At 46.5% G+C, this 22,049-nt stretch overlaps 1 protein-coding gene across 1 annotated transcript; it reads right to left on the reverse strand.

Moving 5' to 3' along the window:
• Positions 1–293: 293 nt before the first annotated feature.
• On the reverse strand, positions 294–3,090 carry LOC144805525 (uncharacterized). Its single transcript, XM_078672061.1, is given in 2 exon segments — positions 294–748; positions 750–3,090. Coding segments are annotated over 2 exon segments (2,406 nt in total). The 5' UTR covers positions 3,003–3,090; the 3' UTR covers positions 294–595.
• Between the last annotated feature and the right edge of the window lie 18,959 nt (positions 3,091–22,049).

Consider the following 22,049-nt stretch of genomic DNA (forward strand, 5'->3'; position numbering starts at 1 on the left):
GTGCTTCACTTTAGTTCATTATATATGCTGCTGTGGCATTTGTTAATAGTAATATCTACATTTTACCAATGAAGTTTCCCATCTCCAGAGCCCTGACAACATGTCCACTCTGGGTGTGTTTGGTTTATAGGTGTTATCACTAATCCGACAAGTTCGCTGAAAATATCGTTGTTAGTCCCAGTATTGTTCAGTGTTGCTTTTACAGATGTGTGGTCAGGTGTGATTGAATGTTTTTCTTTGTATCTCTTCTTCACCAAATAAAAATTAACAATTTTTCTTTTCTTTTAGTCCACATTGTGCTAGCCTCCCACTGTGTATCCTGGTACATCATGCTGCTTTGCTATGTGTACGGAAGTGAATAATCACTGAAAACAAACACATTTATAATTCTGTAAATACTGTTATCTGTTTTCCTTCTTTACTGCTAGTCCGGTCTTCTATCACCTGGCATTTCAATGTCCCACATAATTTGAATTGAATCTTTTTCCGTAATTCATTCCTCTCACAGTAACTGCACTGTTCTGCTCTTGTCTATGTCCTCAGATGGGTCAGTATTATTTTTGATGTTCTTAAGTTCTTTGCGGAGTCTCTGTGTTCACTGATGTGTTTGGAGGTTTGATAAGTGACTAAAGCTCTTCCCACATTCACTGCCGCAGAATAGTTTTTCCCCCGTGTGTGTTCGCTGATGACTTTGAAGGTGTGATAACTGACTAAAGCACTTTGCACATTCACAGCACTTGAATGTTTTTTTCTCCTGTGTGTGTTCGCTGATGAATCCTTAATGCTGAAGAGCAGCGAAAACTACTGTTACATTCACTACAATTATAGGGTTTTTCCCCTGTGTGTGTTCGCAGATGTGTTTGGAGGTTTGATAAGTGACTAAAGCTCTTCCCACATTCACTGCAGTTGAATGGTTTTTCCCCTGTGTGTGTTCGCTGATGAATCCTTAATGCTGAAGAGCCGCAAAAACTACTGTTACATTCACTACAATTATAGGGTTTTTCCCCTGTGTGTGTTCGCTGATGTGTTTGGAGGTTTGATAATTGACTAAAGCTCTTGACACATTCATTGCACTTGAATGGTTTTTCTCCTGTGTGAGTTCGCTGATGAATCCTTAATGCTGAAGAGCCGCAAAAAGTACTGTTACATTCACTACAATGATAGGGTTTTTCCCCTGTGTGTGTTCGCTGATGTGTTTGGAGGTTTGATAAGTGACTAAAGCTCTTTAGACATTCATTGCACTTGAATGGTTTTTCTTCTGTGTGAGTTCGCTGATGATACCATAATGCTGAAGAGCTGCGAAAACTACTGTCACATTCACTACAATTATAGGGTTTTTCCCCTGTGTGTGTTCGCTGATGTGTTTGGAGGTTTGATAATTGACTAAAGCTCTTTAGACATTCATTGCACTTGAATGGTTTTTCTTCTGTGTGAGTTCGCTGATGATACCTTAATGCTGAAGAGCTGCGAAAACTACTGTCACATTCACTACAATGATAGGGTTTTTCCCCTGTGTGTGTTCGCTGATGTGTTTGGAGGTTTGATAATTGACTAAAGCTTTTGACACATTCATTGCACTTGAATGGTTTTTCTCCTGTGTGAGTTCGCTGATGAATCCTTAATGCTGAAGAGCCGCAAAAAGTACTGTTACATTCACTACAATGATAGGGTTTTTCCCCTGTGTGTGTTCGCTGATGTGTTTGGAGGTTTGATAAGTGACTAAAGCTCTTCCCACATTCACTGCAGTTGAATGGTTTTTCCCCTGTGTGTGTTCGTAGATGACTTTGTAGCACTGATAATTTACTAAAGCTCTTTAGACATTCATTGCACTTGAATGGTTGTTCTCCTGTGTGAGTTCGCTGATGGTACCTTAATGCTGAAGAGCTGCGAAAACTATTGTCACATTCACTACAATGATAGGGTTTTTCCCCTGTGTGTGTTTGCTGATGACTTTGTAGATGTGATAATCGGCTAAAGTTCTTTAGACATTCATTGCACTTGAATGGTTTTTCTCCGGTGTGAGTTCGCTGATGAATCTTTAATGCTGAAGAGCTGCGAAAACTACTGTCACATTCACTACAATGATAGGGTTTTTCCCCTGTGTGTGTTCGCTGATGTGTTTGGAGGTTTGATAAGTGACGAAAGCTCTTTCCACATTCACTGCAGTTGAATGGTTTTTCCCCTGTGTGTGTTCGCTGATGTGTTTGGAGGTTTGATAAGTGACGAAAGCTCTTCCCACATTCACTGCAGTTGAATGGTTTTTCCCCTGTGTGTGTTCGTAAATGACTTTGTAGCACTGATAATTGACTAAAGCTCTTTAGACATTCATTGCACTTGAATGGTTTTTCTACTGTGTGAGTTCGCTCATGACACCTTAATGCTGAAGAGACGTGAAAACTACTGTCACATTCACTACAATGATAGGGTTTTTCCCCCTTGTGTGTTCGCTGATGACTTTTTAGGTCTGATAACCGACTAAAGCACTTTGCACATTCACTGCACTTGAATGGTTTTTTCCCTGTGTGAGTTAGCTGATGATACCTTATTTCTAAAGAGTCACTAAAACTACGGTCACATTCACTACAATGATAGGGTTTTTCCCCCGTGTGTGTTCGCTGATGACTTCGTAGCTTTGATAATCGACTAAAGCTCTTCACACATTCACTGCATTTAAATGAATTTTCCATTGTGTGTGTTTGATTATGTCTTTGAAGGTGTGATAACTGACTAAAGCACTTTGCACATTCACTGCACTTGAATGGCTTTTCCCCCGTGTGTGTACGCTGATGTATCTGTAGGGTTGATAACTGACTAAAGCACTTAACACATTCAATGCACTTGAATTGTTTTTGTCCTGTGTACGTGTGCTGAGGAAGCTTGATTAGTGATGACAAACTAAAGCTCTCGCTGCATGTGTATGATTCTTCTTTCTTGGTTAGTCTCTGTGGGTCGGGTATATATTTGTCTACATCCCATGACTGCATTTCCTGATGGGCCGACATCGCTGATCAAGCACTGGTGTTTTTCTCACACACTTTATATGTGTGCAGTATTTAGCACGTTTGATTTCTGTTTTAACAATAAAATGCAATACCCACCAAATATTTGCCACACTCCTAATATGTATTAGATGTCTTTGTAGGTGATTGTGCCTTTAGATTGGATTATGGCTATGCACGCTTGCGGATAAAGATGTATCTTCCTTCTGGCCGGTGCAAATTAGGACAGTCTGTTGTATTGTAGATAGAAGAACTCGTCTTTCCTTTACCAGTCAGTTGTCTGGTTCCGCTCTGTTGTGCTCTTCTCTGGTTACTGTGGTTTGGCCAGAAAGAGTTTACAATTCACCTAGAGCACGGAATGATGGCTTGTCTTCATTTTACAAAATAGAGCACTGCGGTAATCACATCATACCGATACATTGATCAAAGTTAGTATTTGACACTTGTTTATACAGGAGGTGGTTTGTTATTGTTGTTGCCTTGATTTTCCTAAGGTCATTTCTTCGTCTTGTGGCATGGAGGTGCACAGCTCAGCCTCTTGCAATCACTGAACTGCCCTTGATGCTTCACCCAGGATCTGTCAGTTTGTGTGCAGGTTCCTCTGTCGCCGACTGCGCTGATGTTTTCCTGAATACTGTAGCTCAATATTTGTGCTATTATTGAAGATTTACAGCATTCGCTTCATTATTGATGGTCAATTCATACATTCAAGGCCTGTTTTCTGTTGGATGTAAAAATATTTAAAATTACTAAATTGAAACATAATGGAATGAGAATTCACAATGTTTAACTAGTAGTAAAAGACATTTTGGGGGAGATTTACCAAATCTTCACACAATGCAGCGCAGCCCTCCCCCCGCAAGGCTGCGCTGCGTGGCGCAACAGGAAGGGAACAGGAGAGCACCATATTTTCAAAGATATGGCTCTCTCCTTCCCTTTCCCTTGCACCGGCACTGATTACAGCGGCACTGCATCAAACACACACTCCAAAAGAAACATGTCCGAACTGAACTTCATGGGCACTTTTTACTCGCCAACCTAAAAGCTGGCACAATACCCTGGGGATTGCAGATCAAGAACATCCCGTTCATCTTTACGGATGATCCGCTATACAGAAAGGGGTTTAGCTGCTTAAGTACCAAATGCAGCAGAGACCTGATGGTCCATACCGTCGAAACGGCCCAACGAATATGCAAAAAAGAAGAAGAAGAGATTGAACAACAACTCCAAGCTATTAAAGACAATCACACCGAAACTGAAGCCAAAATTCTTCTGGACAAAATTGAAAAGGAACTGTCCACGTTTAAGGACCACACAATAAATTTAAAAACTTCCAAATTCGAAAAAGACCTGAAGAACTTTAACCTTGAGACGGTTTACCTATATCTCAAAGAGGACTTCTATACACGCTCTGACTCTACTAGGCATCTGAACACCTATCAGGGGCGGTCAAGAAAGAAGTTCCTAACATTTTCGGAGACTTCGTCATCAGAATCCACTGAAGATTCAGACGCTGGAGAAGGTCCTTCAAACAGAAATCCCCATAAAAGGCCTTTTTTAGGACAGGGCCAACAGCAGAAGCGTACCAGATTCAAACCCCAATGGGAAATGACAACACGGAAACATCATTACAAGTCATAAGCAAATCTCCCATTATCAACCCGTCCAACAAGATACTATCGAAAGCTGAAAAAGAAGTACTGGAATTTGGCCTTTCATTTGTACCGGGGACAGCCACTGACCTCACTAAGATCAAGCTAGAAGTTTTGGAATTCTTCAGAAAGGTGCACCTGAGATGGTTCTTCAAGGATTCACCAAATCAATTACAAACTGAGGCCTCTGGCCTGAGGAACAAATCTACGTCTGCCCCCCCAACCATAACACTTCCAAAAATATCATCACCTTCGAGCGTGTGGTCATGTCGTCTTTGAATCAACTTGAAAGACAACGTCAGTTCGTTCCTACAAACTTAACAAAAGATTAGAAGGAAGCCATTCGTGAATTGAAGAACCAGCAAGATGCCATCATGAGACCGGCAGATAAGGGAGGAGCTGTTGTTCTATGGTCTAAGGAACTCTACAGAGCTGAAGGTAGAAGTCACGTGTACACCCAGGAATGGTATCGCCAAATCACACAAGACCCCAATTCCCAGATTACACAAGAAATCTCCACACTTGTCCATGACGCAAAGGAAAAAGGGATACTTGATCCCAAAGAAGCTGAATACCTCGTAAAAAAGTACCCCCGGGTCCCCCACTTATACTTTCTACCGAAAGTACATAAGGACGCCACAAAACCTCCCGGACGGCCCATCGTGTCCGGGTGCGATTCGGTCCTTGAACCAATCTCTCAGTTCGTTGACGTGTTCCTCAAACCACTGGTAGTTGAGGTTCCATCATACCTTAGGGACACAATGGATTTCATTAACAAAGTGGAAGGGCGGCAATTTGATCCAAATAAACAGTTGATGGTCACGATGGATGTATCATCCTTGTACACCCAAATTCCACAACAGAATGGACTCGATGTCATCGAAATTTCCTTAGAGAAAAGGCCTCGCCCACATCGAGTGCCTACCGACTTGATTGTCGCGTTCGCATCTCTAGCGCTAAAAATAAACTTTTTCACGTTTGAGGAGGAAATGTTCTTACAAATCAAGGGCTCAGCAATGGGCTGCCCTTTTGCTCCTGAAATGGCGATTCTATACATGGGCCAATATGAAGAAAAATATGTATACAACAACAACCCATATCAAGACCACATCCACCAGTGGCTAAAATATATAGACGACGTGTGGTGTATCTGGAGTGGTACACCACAGCTCCTGGAGGAATTCCACGGGTGGCTCAACAACCGAAGTCCAGGCATCAAGTTCAGTCTCTGCTATGATGCCAAAGCCTTACCGTTCTTGGACGTCGAAGTCAAGACAACACCAGATGGACTGGCATGTACCCTTTTGCAGAAAAAAACGGACAAAAATAATGCTCTCCACTTTACGAGCTACCACCCCAGGAGTCTTAAAAATAATCTGCCCTATGGGCAATTCCTGAGGGTGAGACGGAATTGTTCAAGAGTGCAAGACTTTGACCTACATGGTGAAGCGCTGACAAAGAAACTACAAGAGAGAGGATATCCTCGCAAACTGCTGCAGCATTCCATGAAAAGGGCCAGATGGACCCCAAGGGAACATCTACTGGAAAAGAGGCAGAGATCGCCCACACAGCGAATGGTTTGTGTTTCCACGTTTGGACCTCACACCCACCCCCTGCAGAAGATTACCCAAAATTGGCACCTGGTGGAAGAAATCATGCCCGAGGTGGGTTCATCACTATTCGCCCTCAAGAAGAACCACAGCATAGGACAGTTGATTACATTGACCCGTCCCCAAAAGAAAAAGGACACCCAGAGCACCATCTTCGGTATGACTCCTGTAAAGGGACACCGAAAATGTGGGACATGTTCCGTCTGCAATCTCACTATGGAAGGTTCATTGTTCTCCGATGGAAAAAGATTTTGGCGCCATGAAGAGCACACCAACTGTAAAACTAAAAGCGCAGTGTATGCAATCCAGTGTCCATGTGACAAAGTGTACATCGGGAAGACAACACAAGAGGTCCGACAAAGGATCATACAACACCGCTCCCGGATCAACAACAAAGTCCTCACAGCACCACTAGTGTCGCATTTCTTACAATACAAGCATTCTGCCAACGATCTGAAATGGACAGTGCTGTCAGTAATCAAAGGCGGAAGTGGTGATCCTGAGATACGACTGTCCCAAAAAGAAGCTTACTTAATATTGAAATTTGACACAACCACCTCAGGGCTCAATGAACTGTCTGAAGTAAGCAATCTGCAATAATGAATTCCTTCTCGAATATATGAGTCCACTATATTAAGTTTGTCTGTGATCGCTTTTCCGCTTGGTCCGTGCAGGGCAGCCCTCTTTTTAACCGCACCACTCTTTTAGCGTATATGAGATGATATTGAACTACGAATACCAGCATTCATTGCACTCAGTCACGCCCAGTCAATATGGCCGCCCATCGCCTCTAAACTACCTGAACCGTCACTTGCATGCAAGACGCCGGAGGGATCCTTGTGGAGAAGAACGCTCGTTTTACGAGTAAGTACAAGCCCCCTAGCACGCCACCTCGATGGTGCGCTCGCGCCTAACTGCACTCCATTCTGATGATTAGGGGTGGGTGTTTGCGCGTTTCTGTGCTTCACTAAAATACTTTCCCTTCAATTTATTAATAGCGCTTTTGAAAATACTGCTGGACCGACCGGTCAGATTGCCCCTCATCGCGACCATTCGTATTAAAAACAGGTATGTCCTTCTGCCTACCAGCAGTGTTGTGTTCCATCTATACAGTGTTATGGTAATATAGATTCATACGCGGCTGTACTTATTCACTTGCAGATACTTGGCACGACGCAACCTCTCCACTCCCATTCCATATTAATATCATGGATGCCACAAAAGGAACCAGGTATGCTTCTTAACAAGCCAGCCATGGCTCCCCATGATGCCAATGGTTCTCGGTAGTGATAGGCCATTCTCTATCATTTTCTTTGCAGATAATGAGTGCCCTGTGAGGCTGCTGCCCATACACATCGTGACTATGAACACTACATTCAGGTAGTTATAAACACCTGTTTTCGAGTCTCTGAGTCTATTAGATCGTGTTTGCAACCAATACTCACACCAGATTTCATTATGATTATTTACAGCTACGGCTATATCCAGTCCGTGTCCTGAGGAGAACCCTCAATCGTTTTGTGGTTCGAAACGCGTTGACCCCGAGCCAGGGAGAAAGAAGAAGGGTGCCACTAGAGACTTAAATTAAACCACACTCTCTGTCCCTAGTTGTGTAACCATAACAATATCTAATCACTGGCTCAGTAAGACTGGCAGGCAGTTTCCATGAAATGTGTTGTCCGCTTGTCTTCTGTTATAAAATCTGAAGGACTGGTGCCTATTTTTGTTAAAAAACTTTATCTAGGCATCGCATTTATTTAATTTGCTTATTGCTATGTAATTTTTGGTGTGTTTGAAACTTTTGTATTGATGATGTATATATTGACCACTTGTATATATTGCGCACATTGTTTTCTGAATGCATTCTTTATTGTTTGATGACTGTCTGTTTTCATGACATACAAAAAAGAAATGTTAAAATTTTTGGAAATTAAAGAAAATAAATTAGAAACAAAACACTGACCGCTCAGTACTTTCAGGCTGGGTGTGTTAAAATAAATAAAAAAACAAGTAAAACCTGACTAGCCAACTCTTTGTTTGGAATATTGGAGTGGTCCAAGCTAGTCAGAGATAGGACCCAAACCTTTTCTGTTGCCCTCTCACCTTAGCACCAGAGCGCTAGGGTGTGTGTGTGTGAGTCCAGCATCGGTTTTGTATAGGAAGGACACTCTTCCTGTACAAAATACTATGTCAGACACGAAGGAAGGCTTTTCCCACTTTGTATGCATGTTGCGCAGTGCAGCACGCATGCAAAGTCAGAGAAGGAAGGAGAAATTAATTAATTGCTCCTTCCTTGTGTCTTGTATAAAATGGTGCAGTTTTCTCACGCTAAACCCAATCCACTGAATTTGGTAAAATGGGTTTAGCATGAGAAATCTTGGGTGGTTGCACGGGAATGCCCGTGCACCCCCTTGGCAGGTCCCAATGTGTGAAGTAATTCGAAGCAGTGCTATGCGCTGCTTCACATTACTTTTTTTTTGTTTTATTCTTTTTATTTGCATTTTATTGTACATGAACACATACAGCATGTCAGCATTAATCAACACACCCCACTCTTCCGTCCCCTTCCCTCTTTGATTCATCGGTACGAACAATCCACTGTCCACTGCCCCATCTAGCCCCCGTCGATTTTATCCCTGATCCACCCCCATAATATTACAAAGGCTCTTGGCACCCTCTCTCTTGTCCCCTGTAGAATACCTCTGCGCCCCTGCCAGCTCAAAGCCCTCCATCCAAGCCATGGTATGTACGCCATCTGCCCCACACTCTTCCAAACTTTTTAGGGCATTTCAGCCGCCATGTAGAGATCCATGCCTCGTCTCCATTCCTCCAGCTGCGGCAACGTGGCCACCCACTGTGGGCGGGCAAGGTCCACATTGTTAGTCATACCCAATAGACCAATTTGGGATCTAGCGGCAAAGTGGTCCCCAGTACCTCCCCTAGTTCTCTCAGGAGCTCAACCCAATAGCTTTGAATTTCCGAACACGACCAGATTGTATGAAAAAAATCACCACCATCCCTACCACAGCACAGGCAATTTGAGTCACTGGCCCTCCCCATGTTATGTAGGCGCACTCGGTCATAGTAGGTCCTATGGAGGATATTGTATTGGATAAGCCGTAGACGGGACTTAATGGCCAACTCCCTTGGATGCATCAGGACCGTGTCCCAATCCACCTCATCCATATCCCCCACATCTGCTTCCCATTTCCTTTTAAAGTTCCCTAGCCCATCCGGGAGGTAATTCATCACAGTTCTGTAGGTCAGGGAGACTGCCCTACTTGGGATCTGCTCCTGCAAGAGACGGCCCTCCAGTGGTGCGTACTCGGGTAACGTGCCTGTCAACAATTCCTCCGCCGGCCAGACGTGACTCAGCTGTGCATACCTATAATAGTGAGTGTGACCTAAGCCGTACTCTGCCCTGAGGACCTGGAAGGACTTCAGCGCCCCTCTTCATCACGTTACCGATTGTCGAAATACCTATATCGTCCCATCTCGGGAAGCCCTTTAATTTACTCAATTACCACAGCCATGCGCATTTCCACAGCGGCGTTTGCCTCCTCGGCTTCCGTTCCCAGCCTGTACATCTTGTTGCCCATACCCAAAGGTCGAGGGTAACTCTTGTGGCTGGAAGCAGCCTGGCTTTCCCCGTGCCCCCATAGAGATAATGGAGGAAGATGCGTTTCGCCATACCATGCCTCTCTAGTGCACAGGTGGGATGTGCAGCCGGGGCATGTATCCAGTCATTAACAGGCGCGAGGTGTTCCGACCAATAATAGGCCTCTATATTAGGTAATGAGATCCCACCACTGTATTGCTGCCTTTGAAGGGTCGTCAATGCCACCCAGGGGTTTTTGCCCAGCCACAAGAAGGTCCTTAATTCCGCATTGATATCTCGGAACATCTGTCTCGATATAGGGAAATATTCGTTTTGGAATGCATATAAATATCGGGGAAGCGTCATCATTTTGAACAGGGCCGCGCGGCCCAGAAGCGTGAGGGGGAGCATCCGCCACCTGGCCGCGTCCTCTGCAAAGTTATTCGAGATTATTCTTTTTTTTTTTTTTTTTATTAACAAAAAGAAACAAACAATACATATTCAAACATCGACCAGAGTGCATCAGGTGACCATTGTTACACATATTGAGATGTGGACTTCCAAAGAAAAAGCAATCAATTAAAAAAAGAGAGTGGACCTAGGCATCCTCCTGTTCCTCACAGACTGAATATAATTCCGGTGGTTCACAGATGTCGCCACGATAGGCATTCCAGGTTCCCCAGATCTTGACCCATTTGCGGGGTCGCCCTCTGGACACATGCACAGACTTCTCACGAAACATACACCAGTCGAGGTCTTCCATCCATTTCCCAACTCGAGGTGCCCGAGAAGCACCCCAAAGCTGTGCAATATTCCGCTTAGCAACCGCACAAGCAAGAGCCACCCAGACCTTACCATGGCTCCTTCTTGCCTCCATCTCGACCCTCATTCCCCACACTTCGCTCATTTTCGAATGTATTGTGGTCCAGAAGTCATGGACCCTCTCACACTCCCACAAAATGTGCAGGAACGTCCAAGGCAGACCACACCCCCTTCGACAATCAGCAGACCTGGCCAAACCCATCCTCTGCAATCTCGGACCCGTGATATAGGAGCAGTGTAGGATCCTTAGTTTAACCAATCGGAGCCTCATAGGGGATGACACCGCCTCCCTCCAATCCTCCTCATCAAGTACAAAGCCATCAGCAACCCATTGTTCACGCAACTGCACCAGGGGGTCCTCAGTGTGGTTGATCAGTTTGGAAATCGTCTTAGTGGGGACAAGGCCATCCAGCAAACGATCCTCCAGTGGGGAGGCCACCGGTGGCGTTTCGCCTCTGGAGATAACAGCACATAAGGCATGGCTAATCGAAAGGTATCGAAACCGCTCCGTCTCATTCCGCTGATACTTGGCATGCAGCTCCTCAAACGTCAACATCCTGCCCTTACCCCACACATTACGCACCTGAGTTATACCAATCAAATCCCAGCGATCAAATCCTTTCGTTTTCCAAAGCATCCCCAACTTCTCAGAATTCCACAACGAGGCAACCAGTGTCAAGCGCCAGGCCCATTTAAGGTCCCTGTTGGCCTCATGCCACACTCTCGTAGAGATCAAGGGGGGCCCCACCAACGGGGAATGACCACGCCTCGCATATAGCACGCGGGTATACTCTCCCCCGGCACCTGACCACGGTCCATCGCGTACCCCGGATCAGCCGGTGAGCCATAAATAGCATGGTTGATAGGGGCCAACTGGGATGCCCTGTAGTACTTCCGGATTATAGGCAGACCGATGCCCCCGTCATACCAAGGCAGCATCAATTTCGACAATGCAATACGCGGCCTCCCCTCCCGCAGAAGGCTATGCTGCAAATACTCAACCTCGCTAAAATACGACGGGGCACAGGGTCAAAGAAATTCAGCAGGGCATATAAAAATCGCGGAAGAGCCATCATCTTGAAAAGGACAGATCGGCCCAACAGAGAGAGCGGTAACGTCTTCCACCTCGCAACATCAGCGCGAAGTCTGGCCAAGGGGGGCAATAAGTTCAATCGAAAGCGCACCTTAGGATCCTTAGAAATATGAATCCCGAGGTAGCGAAAACTGACCGGTTCCACTTTCATGGGGCAGTTCCCAGGCACCCTAGGGGGATCTCCACTCAAAACAAAAAGGACCGACTTCGCCCAGTTAATCGCTAAGCCCGAGTACCTCCCGAAGATAGCGAGAACATCCATGAAAACAATGAGGGAACTGCGAGGGGAGGTCAGGTACAACAGAATATCGTCAGCATAGAGCAAGATCTTGTCCTCCCACTCTGAAGTCCAACGCAGCCCTCTGATCGTTCGATCCCACCGCACCGAGGCCGCGAGCGGCTCCAAGGCCAAGGCAAACGAAAGAGGCGAGAGGGGGCAGCCCTGATGAGTTCCCCGACCAAGAGAAAAGTCACGGGACCTGTGATTATTCACGACCACCCGAGATAAGGGGGCAGAATACAGAAGACGTACCCAATCGATGAATACCGGGCCAAACCCCAGCTTCGTCAAAACCGCGAAAAGATAGGGCCACTCCACCCGGTCGAAGGCCATAGTTGCGTCTAAAGACAATAACACTGTCGGCTCATGAATGCGAGACGCACTCGCCACCACGCCATGCCGCCGACAAAGATTAAGTGCAGTGTTGCGCCGTGGCATAAAGCCGGACTGATCTGGATGGATCAAGGTCGATATGACTTTCACCAAGCGGGTGGCAAACAGTTTGGCCAAAACCTTAGGTTCCACGTTTAACAAAGAAATCGAGCGATATGAAGAACAATCCAGCCTAGGCTTACCCTCCTTGCAAATGACCACAATATTGGCAACACGCTGATTGTAGGGCAACACCCCTCGTTCACGGCTTTCCTTGTACATGTCCTTCAGATACAGGGCCAATCGCTTGGCATGGGGCTTAAACAATTCATAGGGGAGACCGTTAGGTCCGGAGGCCCTACCAGAATGGACCCCCCTAATGGCCATCGCCACCTCGTCATTCGTGAGAGCAGAGTCCAATAATTTCCTATGATCATCCGACAGGGCAGGCATCGGTATATCCCGTATCATTTCAGCGTTATCTGCCTCAATAAAAGTTCCAGCCGAGGTGTACACCTCCTCATAGTATCGGGCAAATTCCTCAACTATCAACTGGGGGTCCGACGTGGCCACCGAGCCCACAATGCTCAGCTCCGGTACCAATCGAGACCCCCAGTCGCCCTTCTCCAACCAAGCAATCAGCTTCCCTGCCTTGTTCCGTGCTCATAGATCCTGCTCTGTGTGGTGGCGTGTTGTGCCCTCGCACTGTCACGTGTCAGAGTCCTATATTCATCCCGGAGCAGTTCGAGAAAATGGCTCTCCCCAGGGTCACTTCCGGAGGAAACAGCAGTTTCCAAGGCCAAGAGCTCCGCCTCCACTCTATCCAACTCCGCCCTCTTCTTTTTCTGCCCAGATACATGGGAGAGGACCTCCCCTCTCACGACTGTCATATACGCTTCCCAAAGGGAGCACCTCGAGGTGACTGATCCCTCATTTTCACAGAAATAACTATCTGTAATCCGCACCAGCTCCTTTTTTACCACAGGGTCTTTCAGACGCCACGCATTTATAGGGGCTATCCTTCCAACATCACCATGTCCCATACACAGCCGAAGCCAGATCGGCGAGTGGTCTGAGACCCCCCGCGCCAAGTGAGCTGCGTCCCGAACAATGGCCGCCTGCGCCGCTGGCAATAACACGTGATCATTCCTTGAAAGGGAGTGATGCGCCGCTGAGGCGGAGTGTACTCAATAGCGCTCTGGTGTCTGAGACGCCAACAGTCTACCAGCCCCAACGCAGGAATAAAGTCGGGCAACCACCTACGACAGGGCAACAACAAACGGGAGGGGAGCCTATCTAGCTCCCTGTCCATGACTGCGTTAAAATCCCCACCCAGCACCGTGGTGCCGACGGGTAGAGTTAGGATCATCCGGCCCAAATCACGAAACGTGTCCACCTGCAGCGCCGGGGGGACATAGATAGACACAAGTGTGACAGTCCTACCCTCCCAAAGACCCGATATAGCTCATAACGGCCGCGATTATCAGACCAGGTCGAACGGACCGCAAAGGGAAAGGAGTTCCTCACTAAGATGCCCACACCCCTAGAGCCAGATGTAAAGCCAGCATGAGTGACAAGTTTGTAACCGCCCCTGTGCAACGCCATACATCGCCTTTCCATGCGTCTCTTGCAACAATACAACGTCTGGCATGTGTCGTCTAATGAGCTGACTCACCATGGTTCGCTTTATCTTGTCACCCAAACCATTCACATTCCAGCTGAGGACAGAGAACCCCAGGCCCTGTCTAACGGAAGCCATAAATCATTTAAAAAAACAGGAGATCCAAGTGCACCCATAGCAATCCCTGGCCATACAAAACAAACAAATCAAAACGCAAAAACCCCCAACACCCAAGCCCCCAACCCCCTGCCCTGCACCCCTGCATGCAGATAATGCACATCCCCAACTCGCAGTGTGCCTGTCGCCCCCAACTAACTACAGTTATCTAAAGGTAGAAAAACGGAGAAGGACCTTACAACAGGCCGCCCTCCCCCACCACCCCAAACCAACCACTGTCCCCCCCATCCGGTAAAGGCACGAAAAAGAGTCATGAACAAAAATAGTCCAGGGGGGGAAATTAGGACAACCCCCACCAGACCCCTCTGCGCCACCGATACAGTCTAAAACAAGTCACTGTTCCTCACTATCCGATCGGGCCCGACCCCTCAATTCGATCCAGCCAGTCCGCAGCCACCTCAGGAGTGTAAAAAAAAACAAGTTTTTCCATCGTGTTCAATCCTCAAACGAGCCGGATACATCATAGAGTACTTGATGTCACGGTCCCTCAGTCGCCGTTTGATAGACAGAAACCCTTGCCGTTGTCTCTGAACCGACTGAGTAAAGTTCGGAAAAAATAGCAACGAAGCATTCTCGTAGGCCAACAGGCCCGTGGATCTCGCCGTTTGCAGGATAGCGTCCGGGTCCCGAAAATTCAGGACCCGTGCAATGATGGGACGCGGAGGCGCCCCAACCTTCGGGCGGCCGCCGGGGATCCTGTGTGCCCTCTCCACGGTGAAGAAATTGCTGAGGCCCTTAGGCTTGAGAAGGTTTAGGATGAGATCCTCAACAAATAGGTCTGGGGTCGCCCCGTCGGACTGCTCCGGAACCCCCAGGATACAGACATTGTTGCGGCGCGCCCGGCCCTCATACTCATCGAGCTTCTCATCGAATTTCAGTCGGGCCGCCTGGAGATCACGCACTTCCTTTTGGAGCTCCGAAACATCCTTGAGGAGACTCCCCGTCTTGATCTCAAGGTTCTTGACCTTCTCAGTAGTTTTGGTGAGGTCAGCCCTGATGATACCCACCTCAATAGTGACAGTGTCCAGTTTTGTGTCCATCTTGCCCAAGGAAGATTGAACCCCAGTGATAGCAGCCATTAAGGCCTTCATGGTGGGGTCATCACTGTCCAGATCCCCTTCCGCACCTCCAGACGGGGTTCGTTTCGCATCAACTGGGGACCCCTTGGAAACGGCGTACTTGTCAATACAATTCGACTGGACCTGTCAAGCGAATTTCAAAGATCTCGGCGGAGGCTTTTCAAGATCTCTCGACGCCATCTCGACCGCAAATGCAAAAGAAACCCACCACTCCTCAGTCGAGTGTAGGTGGGTCCTGCGATGGGTGACCTCTGAACAGGATAGAGAGGCCCAAGACGTCTCGGCCACCACTCGGAGGTGACAAAGTAAGATCCGGCCGGCCACTTCCGGTCCCGGAGGCCGATGTTGTTGCACTACACCCCGGATGGCTCCAAACCAGGGGTCCCGGACCCCGAGACCACAGGCCCAAATCCCTCCGTCGAGGTTATTCAGTCGCCAAAACAGCCAAACGAGCCAGAATTTCACCTAGTGGCTCAGGAACTGGTCCCCCACCTGTCGGTAGGGACGGGGTTCAGGATATTGTGCCGGATAGTCGGTCAGGATGTGGCGGCCGGCCGAGCCGATGCTCAAGCGGCCATCTTGGTCGCTGGTTCGGCTCCTCCCCCCTATTCGTGATTCTTTTAATGTTCCTATCATAGGAAAGAGTTGTATCCAGCGTCACATATATCCCTAGATATACGAACCCTACACCTGTCGTCTGCAGCCTTCGCGGTAGTGCTGTCCAGTCATCTCGGCCCCTGGGATCATAGAGGATCGACTTATGCCAATTTATGCAGTAACCAGCCCGTGCCCCGTAGCGATCAAGTTCGGAGAAAAGGGCCCTTATCATTGTAAACATAGAGATTCTATCAATGTGTAGAGGTGCCAAATATTTTATGATTTTTTGTTTTTGTGTCTTTGTGAAATAATAGGCTCTCTCTTAACAGTGGAAAGATGAGAGCACGTGTGCTTTGTTAAAATACCCCTCACACACTAAAAAAATCCGTTAGTGTCATGCTTCATCATAGGGGTCTTCCCGTCCCTATAACGGGGCGGGGCGTGCTACGACCAGACGGACTACGCGGGAGCACTATAGATGTGACAGGACTATGTGTGGGTGCAGTGGTGTCAGTGAAGTGTAGGGATCTAACTAGTGGATGCACAAAAAATACAAAAATTAAAAATTCCCTGGCTAGTAGAACAAATACATTTTATTGGTTTCTCTAGCTGGAAATATTAAAAAAGGGGATAAAAGGTAGAGCAATTACTGACTACCGAGTCGACATGTTTCATAGGCAGTCCCCAACTGCCTACTCATCAGGACCTTTTGGTGATCCCTACTGCGAATAGCTCGGTTCTACAGTGGTAAGCCTACTGTCCTACAAATATACCAGCAAAAATAGGCTGAATATTTGTGCTTCGGGGCATGAGCTGGCCCAAGTGAAGCAGAGCACCAAAAATCAGTGCCAAAAAAGAGTGACCAGTGGTCTCTGTAAATGAAGAGGAGAAAAGGGGGAGAGAAAGCACAAACATATTCGTATTTTCACTTCTGATCACTCAATGTACATCATTATTTTGAGGTTACTTTCAAAACACCTGCTAATTTTACAAGATATCGCTTGGTTTAGTGCCATTTCCTTTGCCACGTTTGTTGTGTATTAATCAGTATACACCTCTTGTTGCTGGACTATGTGCCCGACCTTTCATCCAGAACCATCCAAATGGAAGCGGTTCGTAATTAACTCATCACACATACAGTCGTGACTCAACACATACACACATCCAATCGCAAGGGTAGGAAAAAAGAGACCCATATATCGTATTTTGTCAAGATCGATATTCTTAAAAGCGGTATTGGTAAGGATGGTAGTCAATACATTCGTTTTATACATACTTTTCCGTTAGTTTTACAGTGCCCCATGAGCTTGCAGGCGGAGGAAGTTTTGCTCGGTCAACTGGAAAAATAGATAAATATTGCCACCCCCATTGTTAGATGTGGTACGTTCGAGTTTTGGCGAAAAAGTGACCCTGTAACCCATTTATTAGAGACTCGAGGTCCGAGTCTATTACTTACGTTACCGGCATGGCAATTCGCCTCTCATCCCTACCGTGCAGCTCCGAGGACGTGTGGTCACTCGTCTGCCGGGTAGATATACTCTGTCATTTCCTTCCGTGTTGCTTCTTGCTTCAAGGGAACGCCCAGGAAGGAAAAACTAGAACGCTCAATCCTAAAAATGGCCGCCGCTATTCGGCACAATGTGAGGACTATTGTCGGAAGTCTTTTTTCGCTTTCTCTGGATAACGTGAGAGAAACGAAGGATGCTACAAAATGCGTGCAGAGTGTACTGTAATAGTAGATCTCGAAAATGGATATTTTAATTGTTTTAATTACGCTCATAGGTTAGAGCATAATGTGGTAGTATTCCTAGAAATAGGATATATGTTGAAATTATGCTCATGGGTCAATCGAGTCATTCGCCAGGGGGTTCCCTCAGCAGGGTACAGTGTCATATCCTCATGGTTGAATTAGTTAGAGCATAATGTGGTAGTGTTACTGGAAACAGGATATCTGATTAGAATTATGCTCATGGGTCAATCGAGTCATTCGCCAGGGGGTTCCCTTCGTAGGGTACAGTGTCATATCCTCATGGTTGAATTAATTAGAGCATAATGTGGTAGTGTTTCTAGAAAAAGGATATCTGTTAGAATTATGCTCATGGGTCAGTAGAGTCATTCGCCAGGGGGTTCCCTCAGCAGGGTGCAGTGTCATATCCTCATTGTTGAATTGGTACAACCTAGGGGTTGTCAAGGTTCACTCACACACTGGACAAGGAGTGGTTGGTATCATTAGATATAGATTTCGTGAAGATCAAATGATGACGTTCAAAGGGTGAGGGGTCACAGCTGTCCCCAAGGTATGTCATCGTTCAGTCCCCTTTTGTGGGATTGAATGCGGAACACCCATCTTTGTTCTTTCTCCAGAAGGAATCTCTCATTATTCACTTGCTCTATCACAGTCCAGGATATTTCATCAGGTTTGTGGTTCATCTCTAGGAAGTGATTCGTGAGTTTCGTACTGTTTTTTTTGCATTTTATGGTGCTTTTGTGCTCACCTATCCGGATTTTCACTGCCCTACTCGTCATTCCTACATACTCCAATTTGCAGGGGCATGTGATTAGGTAGACAACATTAGTACTATTGCAGTTGCTAAAGCTCCTTTGCTCCCAGGTGGTCCCGTCACTGAAGGTTAGATTGTTACTTTTCCTTGTGAGACAACAAACTTTGCAGTTTCCACATGGATGGTGACCATGTACAAAGTTAGGATTTTTTTGTACAGAGTTGCTGTTTGTTTTGGGTCTTGTGTGGACTAAGACATCCCTTATACTCTGTGCTTTTTTGTGAGAGAACATCGGTTTTGGTATTTGCAACCCACCACTATTCAGAATCTTCCAATTCCTGTTGATGATTTTAGTCACTTGGTTGGAACAGGTGTTGTAAGTGGTGACGCAGATTGGTCTCTTGTCCTCCTCTTTCGGTGTTCTCTCTTCCAGAAGACTCTCTCGGCAGTTGTTCTTGGCCCGTTTGTATGCCTGATCGATGATCTTGTCTGGGTACATCCTAGCTTCCAGCTTCTTTTTTAGGTCTTTGGACTGTAGTTTGAAGTCATTAATCTCTGTGCAATTCCTGCCAAGGCGCAGGAACTGACTGTACGGTAGATTATCCCGCAGATGTCTCGGGTGGAAGCTGTTGTACAACAGTAGACAGTTCTTAGAGGTGTTTTTAAAATGGGTTGTGGTCATTAGTCTGCCTTCCTTGGGGAAAATGTTCAGATCCAAAAATACCAAGTTGCAGTTGGAGGTGGTACTGGTGAATTTCAAATAGTCGTCTTGCAAATTCAACCAGCTCAGGAATTGCTTGGAGGTCCTCTCATCTCCATCCCAGATGATCAGGATATCATCGATGTATCGTTTCCATATCTTGATGTTATCTCTGAAAGGGTTGTTCGGATGCAGTATTTTGGTCACTTCCAGGTGGTGCACGTATAGACCAGCTATGCTGGGAGCAAATGTGCTTCCCATGCTACAGCCGTGTTTTTGTAGATAAAGGATACCTTTATACTTGAAGAAGTTCTCTTTAAGGGCTAGGGAACAGCATTCCATCACCACATTCCGTGGTGTCTGGTATTCCCAGAAGTCTTCAAAAAGGACATCCTCTACAATCTCCAACGTGGCATGATGTGGCAAGCTGGTGTAGAGACTCTCCACGTCACAGCTGATTAATAGCTGGTTGTTGGGATCGAAGGTGATGTTTTCTAATAGGTTCAGTACATCCTTCGTATCCCTGAGGTACGTTGAAGTTTTTTGAACAATTGGCCTGAGGAAAGCGTCTGCAAACCTTGACAGGGGTTCCAATATTGACCCGATGCCGGAAACGATGGGTCGTCCCGGAGGGTTTTGTAAATTCTTGTGTATCTTGGGAAGTGTGTACAGGTAGGGGGTCCTTGGATTTTTTTGGCACAAGAAATTTCCCTCCTTCTTAGTGATCCAACCATGTGTCACGGCTTCCTCTACCATCGTGCTGATTTTTGTTGCTATCCTATTTGTTGGATCTGTTTCAAGAATTTCATAGTTCCTTTCGTCTTGGAGCAGTCTCATACATTCAGTATCATACTGGCTTGCATTCTGTATGACAGTCGCGCCGCCCTTATCGGCCGGTTTGATCACTATACGTTTGTTGTTGCTCAACTCTCGTAGTGCTTGTCTTTCTTCATTGTTTATGTTCTGAAAGGTGCTTCTTTCCCATGGGTTTATGTCTTCAAGTTCCCTCATCACCGACTTTTCGAAAGTGAGTAGTTCGATTGGTAGGGTATTGTTCATCGGTGTGAACGTGGATTTAGGTCTGAGTTTCGTATCTCCAAGTTCACTCTCATCTTTTTTGTCTTTAAAGAAGACTTGCAATTTCAGGCGTCGCATGAATTCTTGGACTTCCTTGCATAAATGAAATTTGTCCATATTGGCAGTAGGTACATAACCCAGGCCTTTTTCCAGTACCGCATTTTGTGCTTCTGTAAGTTCACAGTCTGAGAGGTTTACCACCAAACTCACTTCTGGTTTTTCTTGGCGCCTGTCATACTTCTCGTGGCTACCCGTGGGGTCTCTTCCTCTCCTGTGTTCCAGTGTACTGAGGTGCCCCTCCGGTTCCTTCCTCTCGTCTGTCCTTGGCGCGCCCCTAAAAAAGGCGCCGATTGGTCGAAGTAGCCATAGTCTTGTTGTTGATATCCCCACACGGGAAATGGACCCTGTGGGTGTTGAAATGGGGGTTGTGGACCGTACTGTTGTTGTTGAGGATATATCATGTGGGGTTGGAAGGTGTTCCACCCTCTTGAACCCCGGTAGTTTGGTCTACGGAAGTTCCTCCTTCCACTTTGAGACCTTGGGCTCTTGTTGCGACTCGAGTTGGACCCATTTGACCCAGTGTCTGATGATTCATCGTCTGTGTTGTCATTCACTGATTTGTAGTCATCTTTTATGTAAGGGTAGACTCTCTCTTTTGACCAACGGCTGTTGTCTTTTTTTAGTTTCTCATATTTATTGTTCTTCAGGGTGGTTTCGAAATCATTGAGGGATTTATTCATTTCATCAAGGAATTTTTTCAGATCAGCTGGGGATTCATGGCTTTTCAGGCGAACTTCAATGGTTTGTATCTCTACTTTTAGTTCGCTTGCCAGTCTGCTCGAAACATGTCGACTCGGTAGTCAGTAATTGCTCTACCTTTTATCCCCTTTTTTAATATTTCCAGCTAGAGAAACCAATAAAATGTATTTGTTCTACTAGCCAGGGAATTTTAAATTTTTGTATTTTTTGTGCATCCACTAGTTAGATCCCTACACTTCACTGACACCACTGCACCCACACATAGTCCTGTCACATCTATAGTGCTCCCGCGTAGTCCGTCTGGTCGTAGCACGCCCCGCCCCGTTATAGGGACGGGAAGACCCCTATGATGAAGCATGACACTAACGGATTTTTTTAGTGTGTGAGGGGTATTTTAACAAAGCACACGTGCTCTCATCTTTCCACTGTTAAGAGAGAGCCTATTATTTCACAAAGACACAAAAACAAAAAATCATAAAATATTTGGCACCTCTACACATTGATAGAATCTCTATGTTTACATGAACCGTTTAGGAGGGTGATTCTATCTCAACCTCTACGCTTCCCCCTTTGGTTTTTTGTGCCCTTATCATTGTAGCCAGGTGCGTTACATACAGGAGGATATCGTCTGCATACAGCGATATCTTCTCCTCTGCCGTATCCGTCTGTCCTATCCGGAACCCCCTAATGTCCTCATTCTGTCTAACCGCACGCGCCAGTTCCTCAATCACGAGGGCAAAGAGCAAGGGGGACAAAGGGCATCCCTGCCGAGTCCCGCGTCTCACCGGAAATTCGCTAGAGAGTGTCCCATTGACCCTAACACGTGCCCTGAGGTCAGCGTAGAGCAACCGCACCCAAGCCCGAAACTTGGGACCAAAACCAAAACGCAATAATACCCCTTCCAGGAACGGCCAGTGGATGGCATCGAACGCTTTTTCCGCGTCCAACAACAGGAACCAATGTGGGTCGTGTCTCGTGCTCACCTCCTGTAGCCAATTGTGGATCCGACGGAGGTTTAATCTCGTGGCCCGATCTGGGAGAAAACCCGTTTGGTCTAGGTGCACCAACCCCGGTATCACCTGCAACCGGAGAGCGAGTACCGTCGCAAGAAG

The sequence above is a fragment of the Lissotriton helveticus genome, assembly GCF_964261635.1.
Source record: "Lissotriton helveticus chromosome 1_1 unlocalized genomic scaffold, aLisHel1.1 SUPER_1_unloc_13, whole genome shotgun sequence".
Lineage (NCBI taxonomy): Eukaryota > Metazoa > Chordata > Amphibia > Caudata > Salamandridae > Lissotriton > Lissotriton helveticus.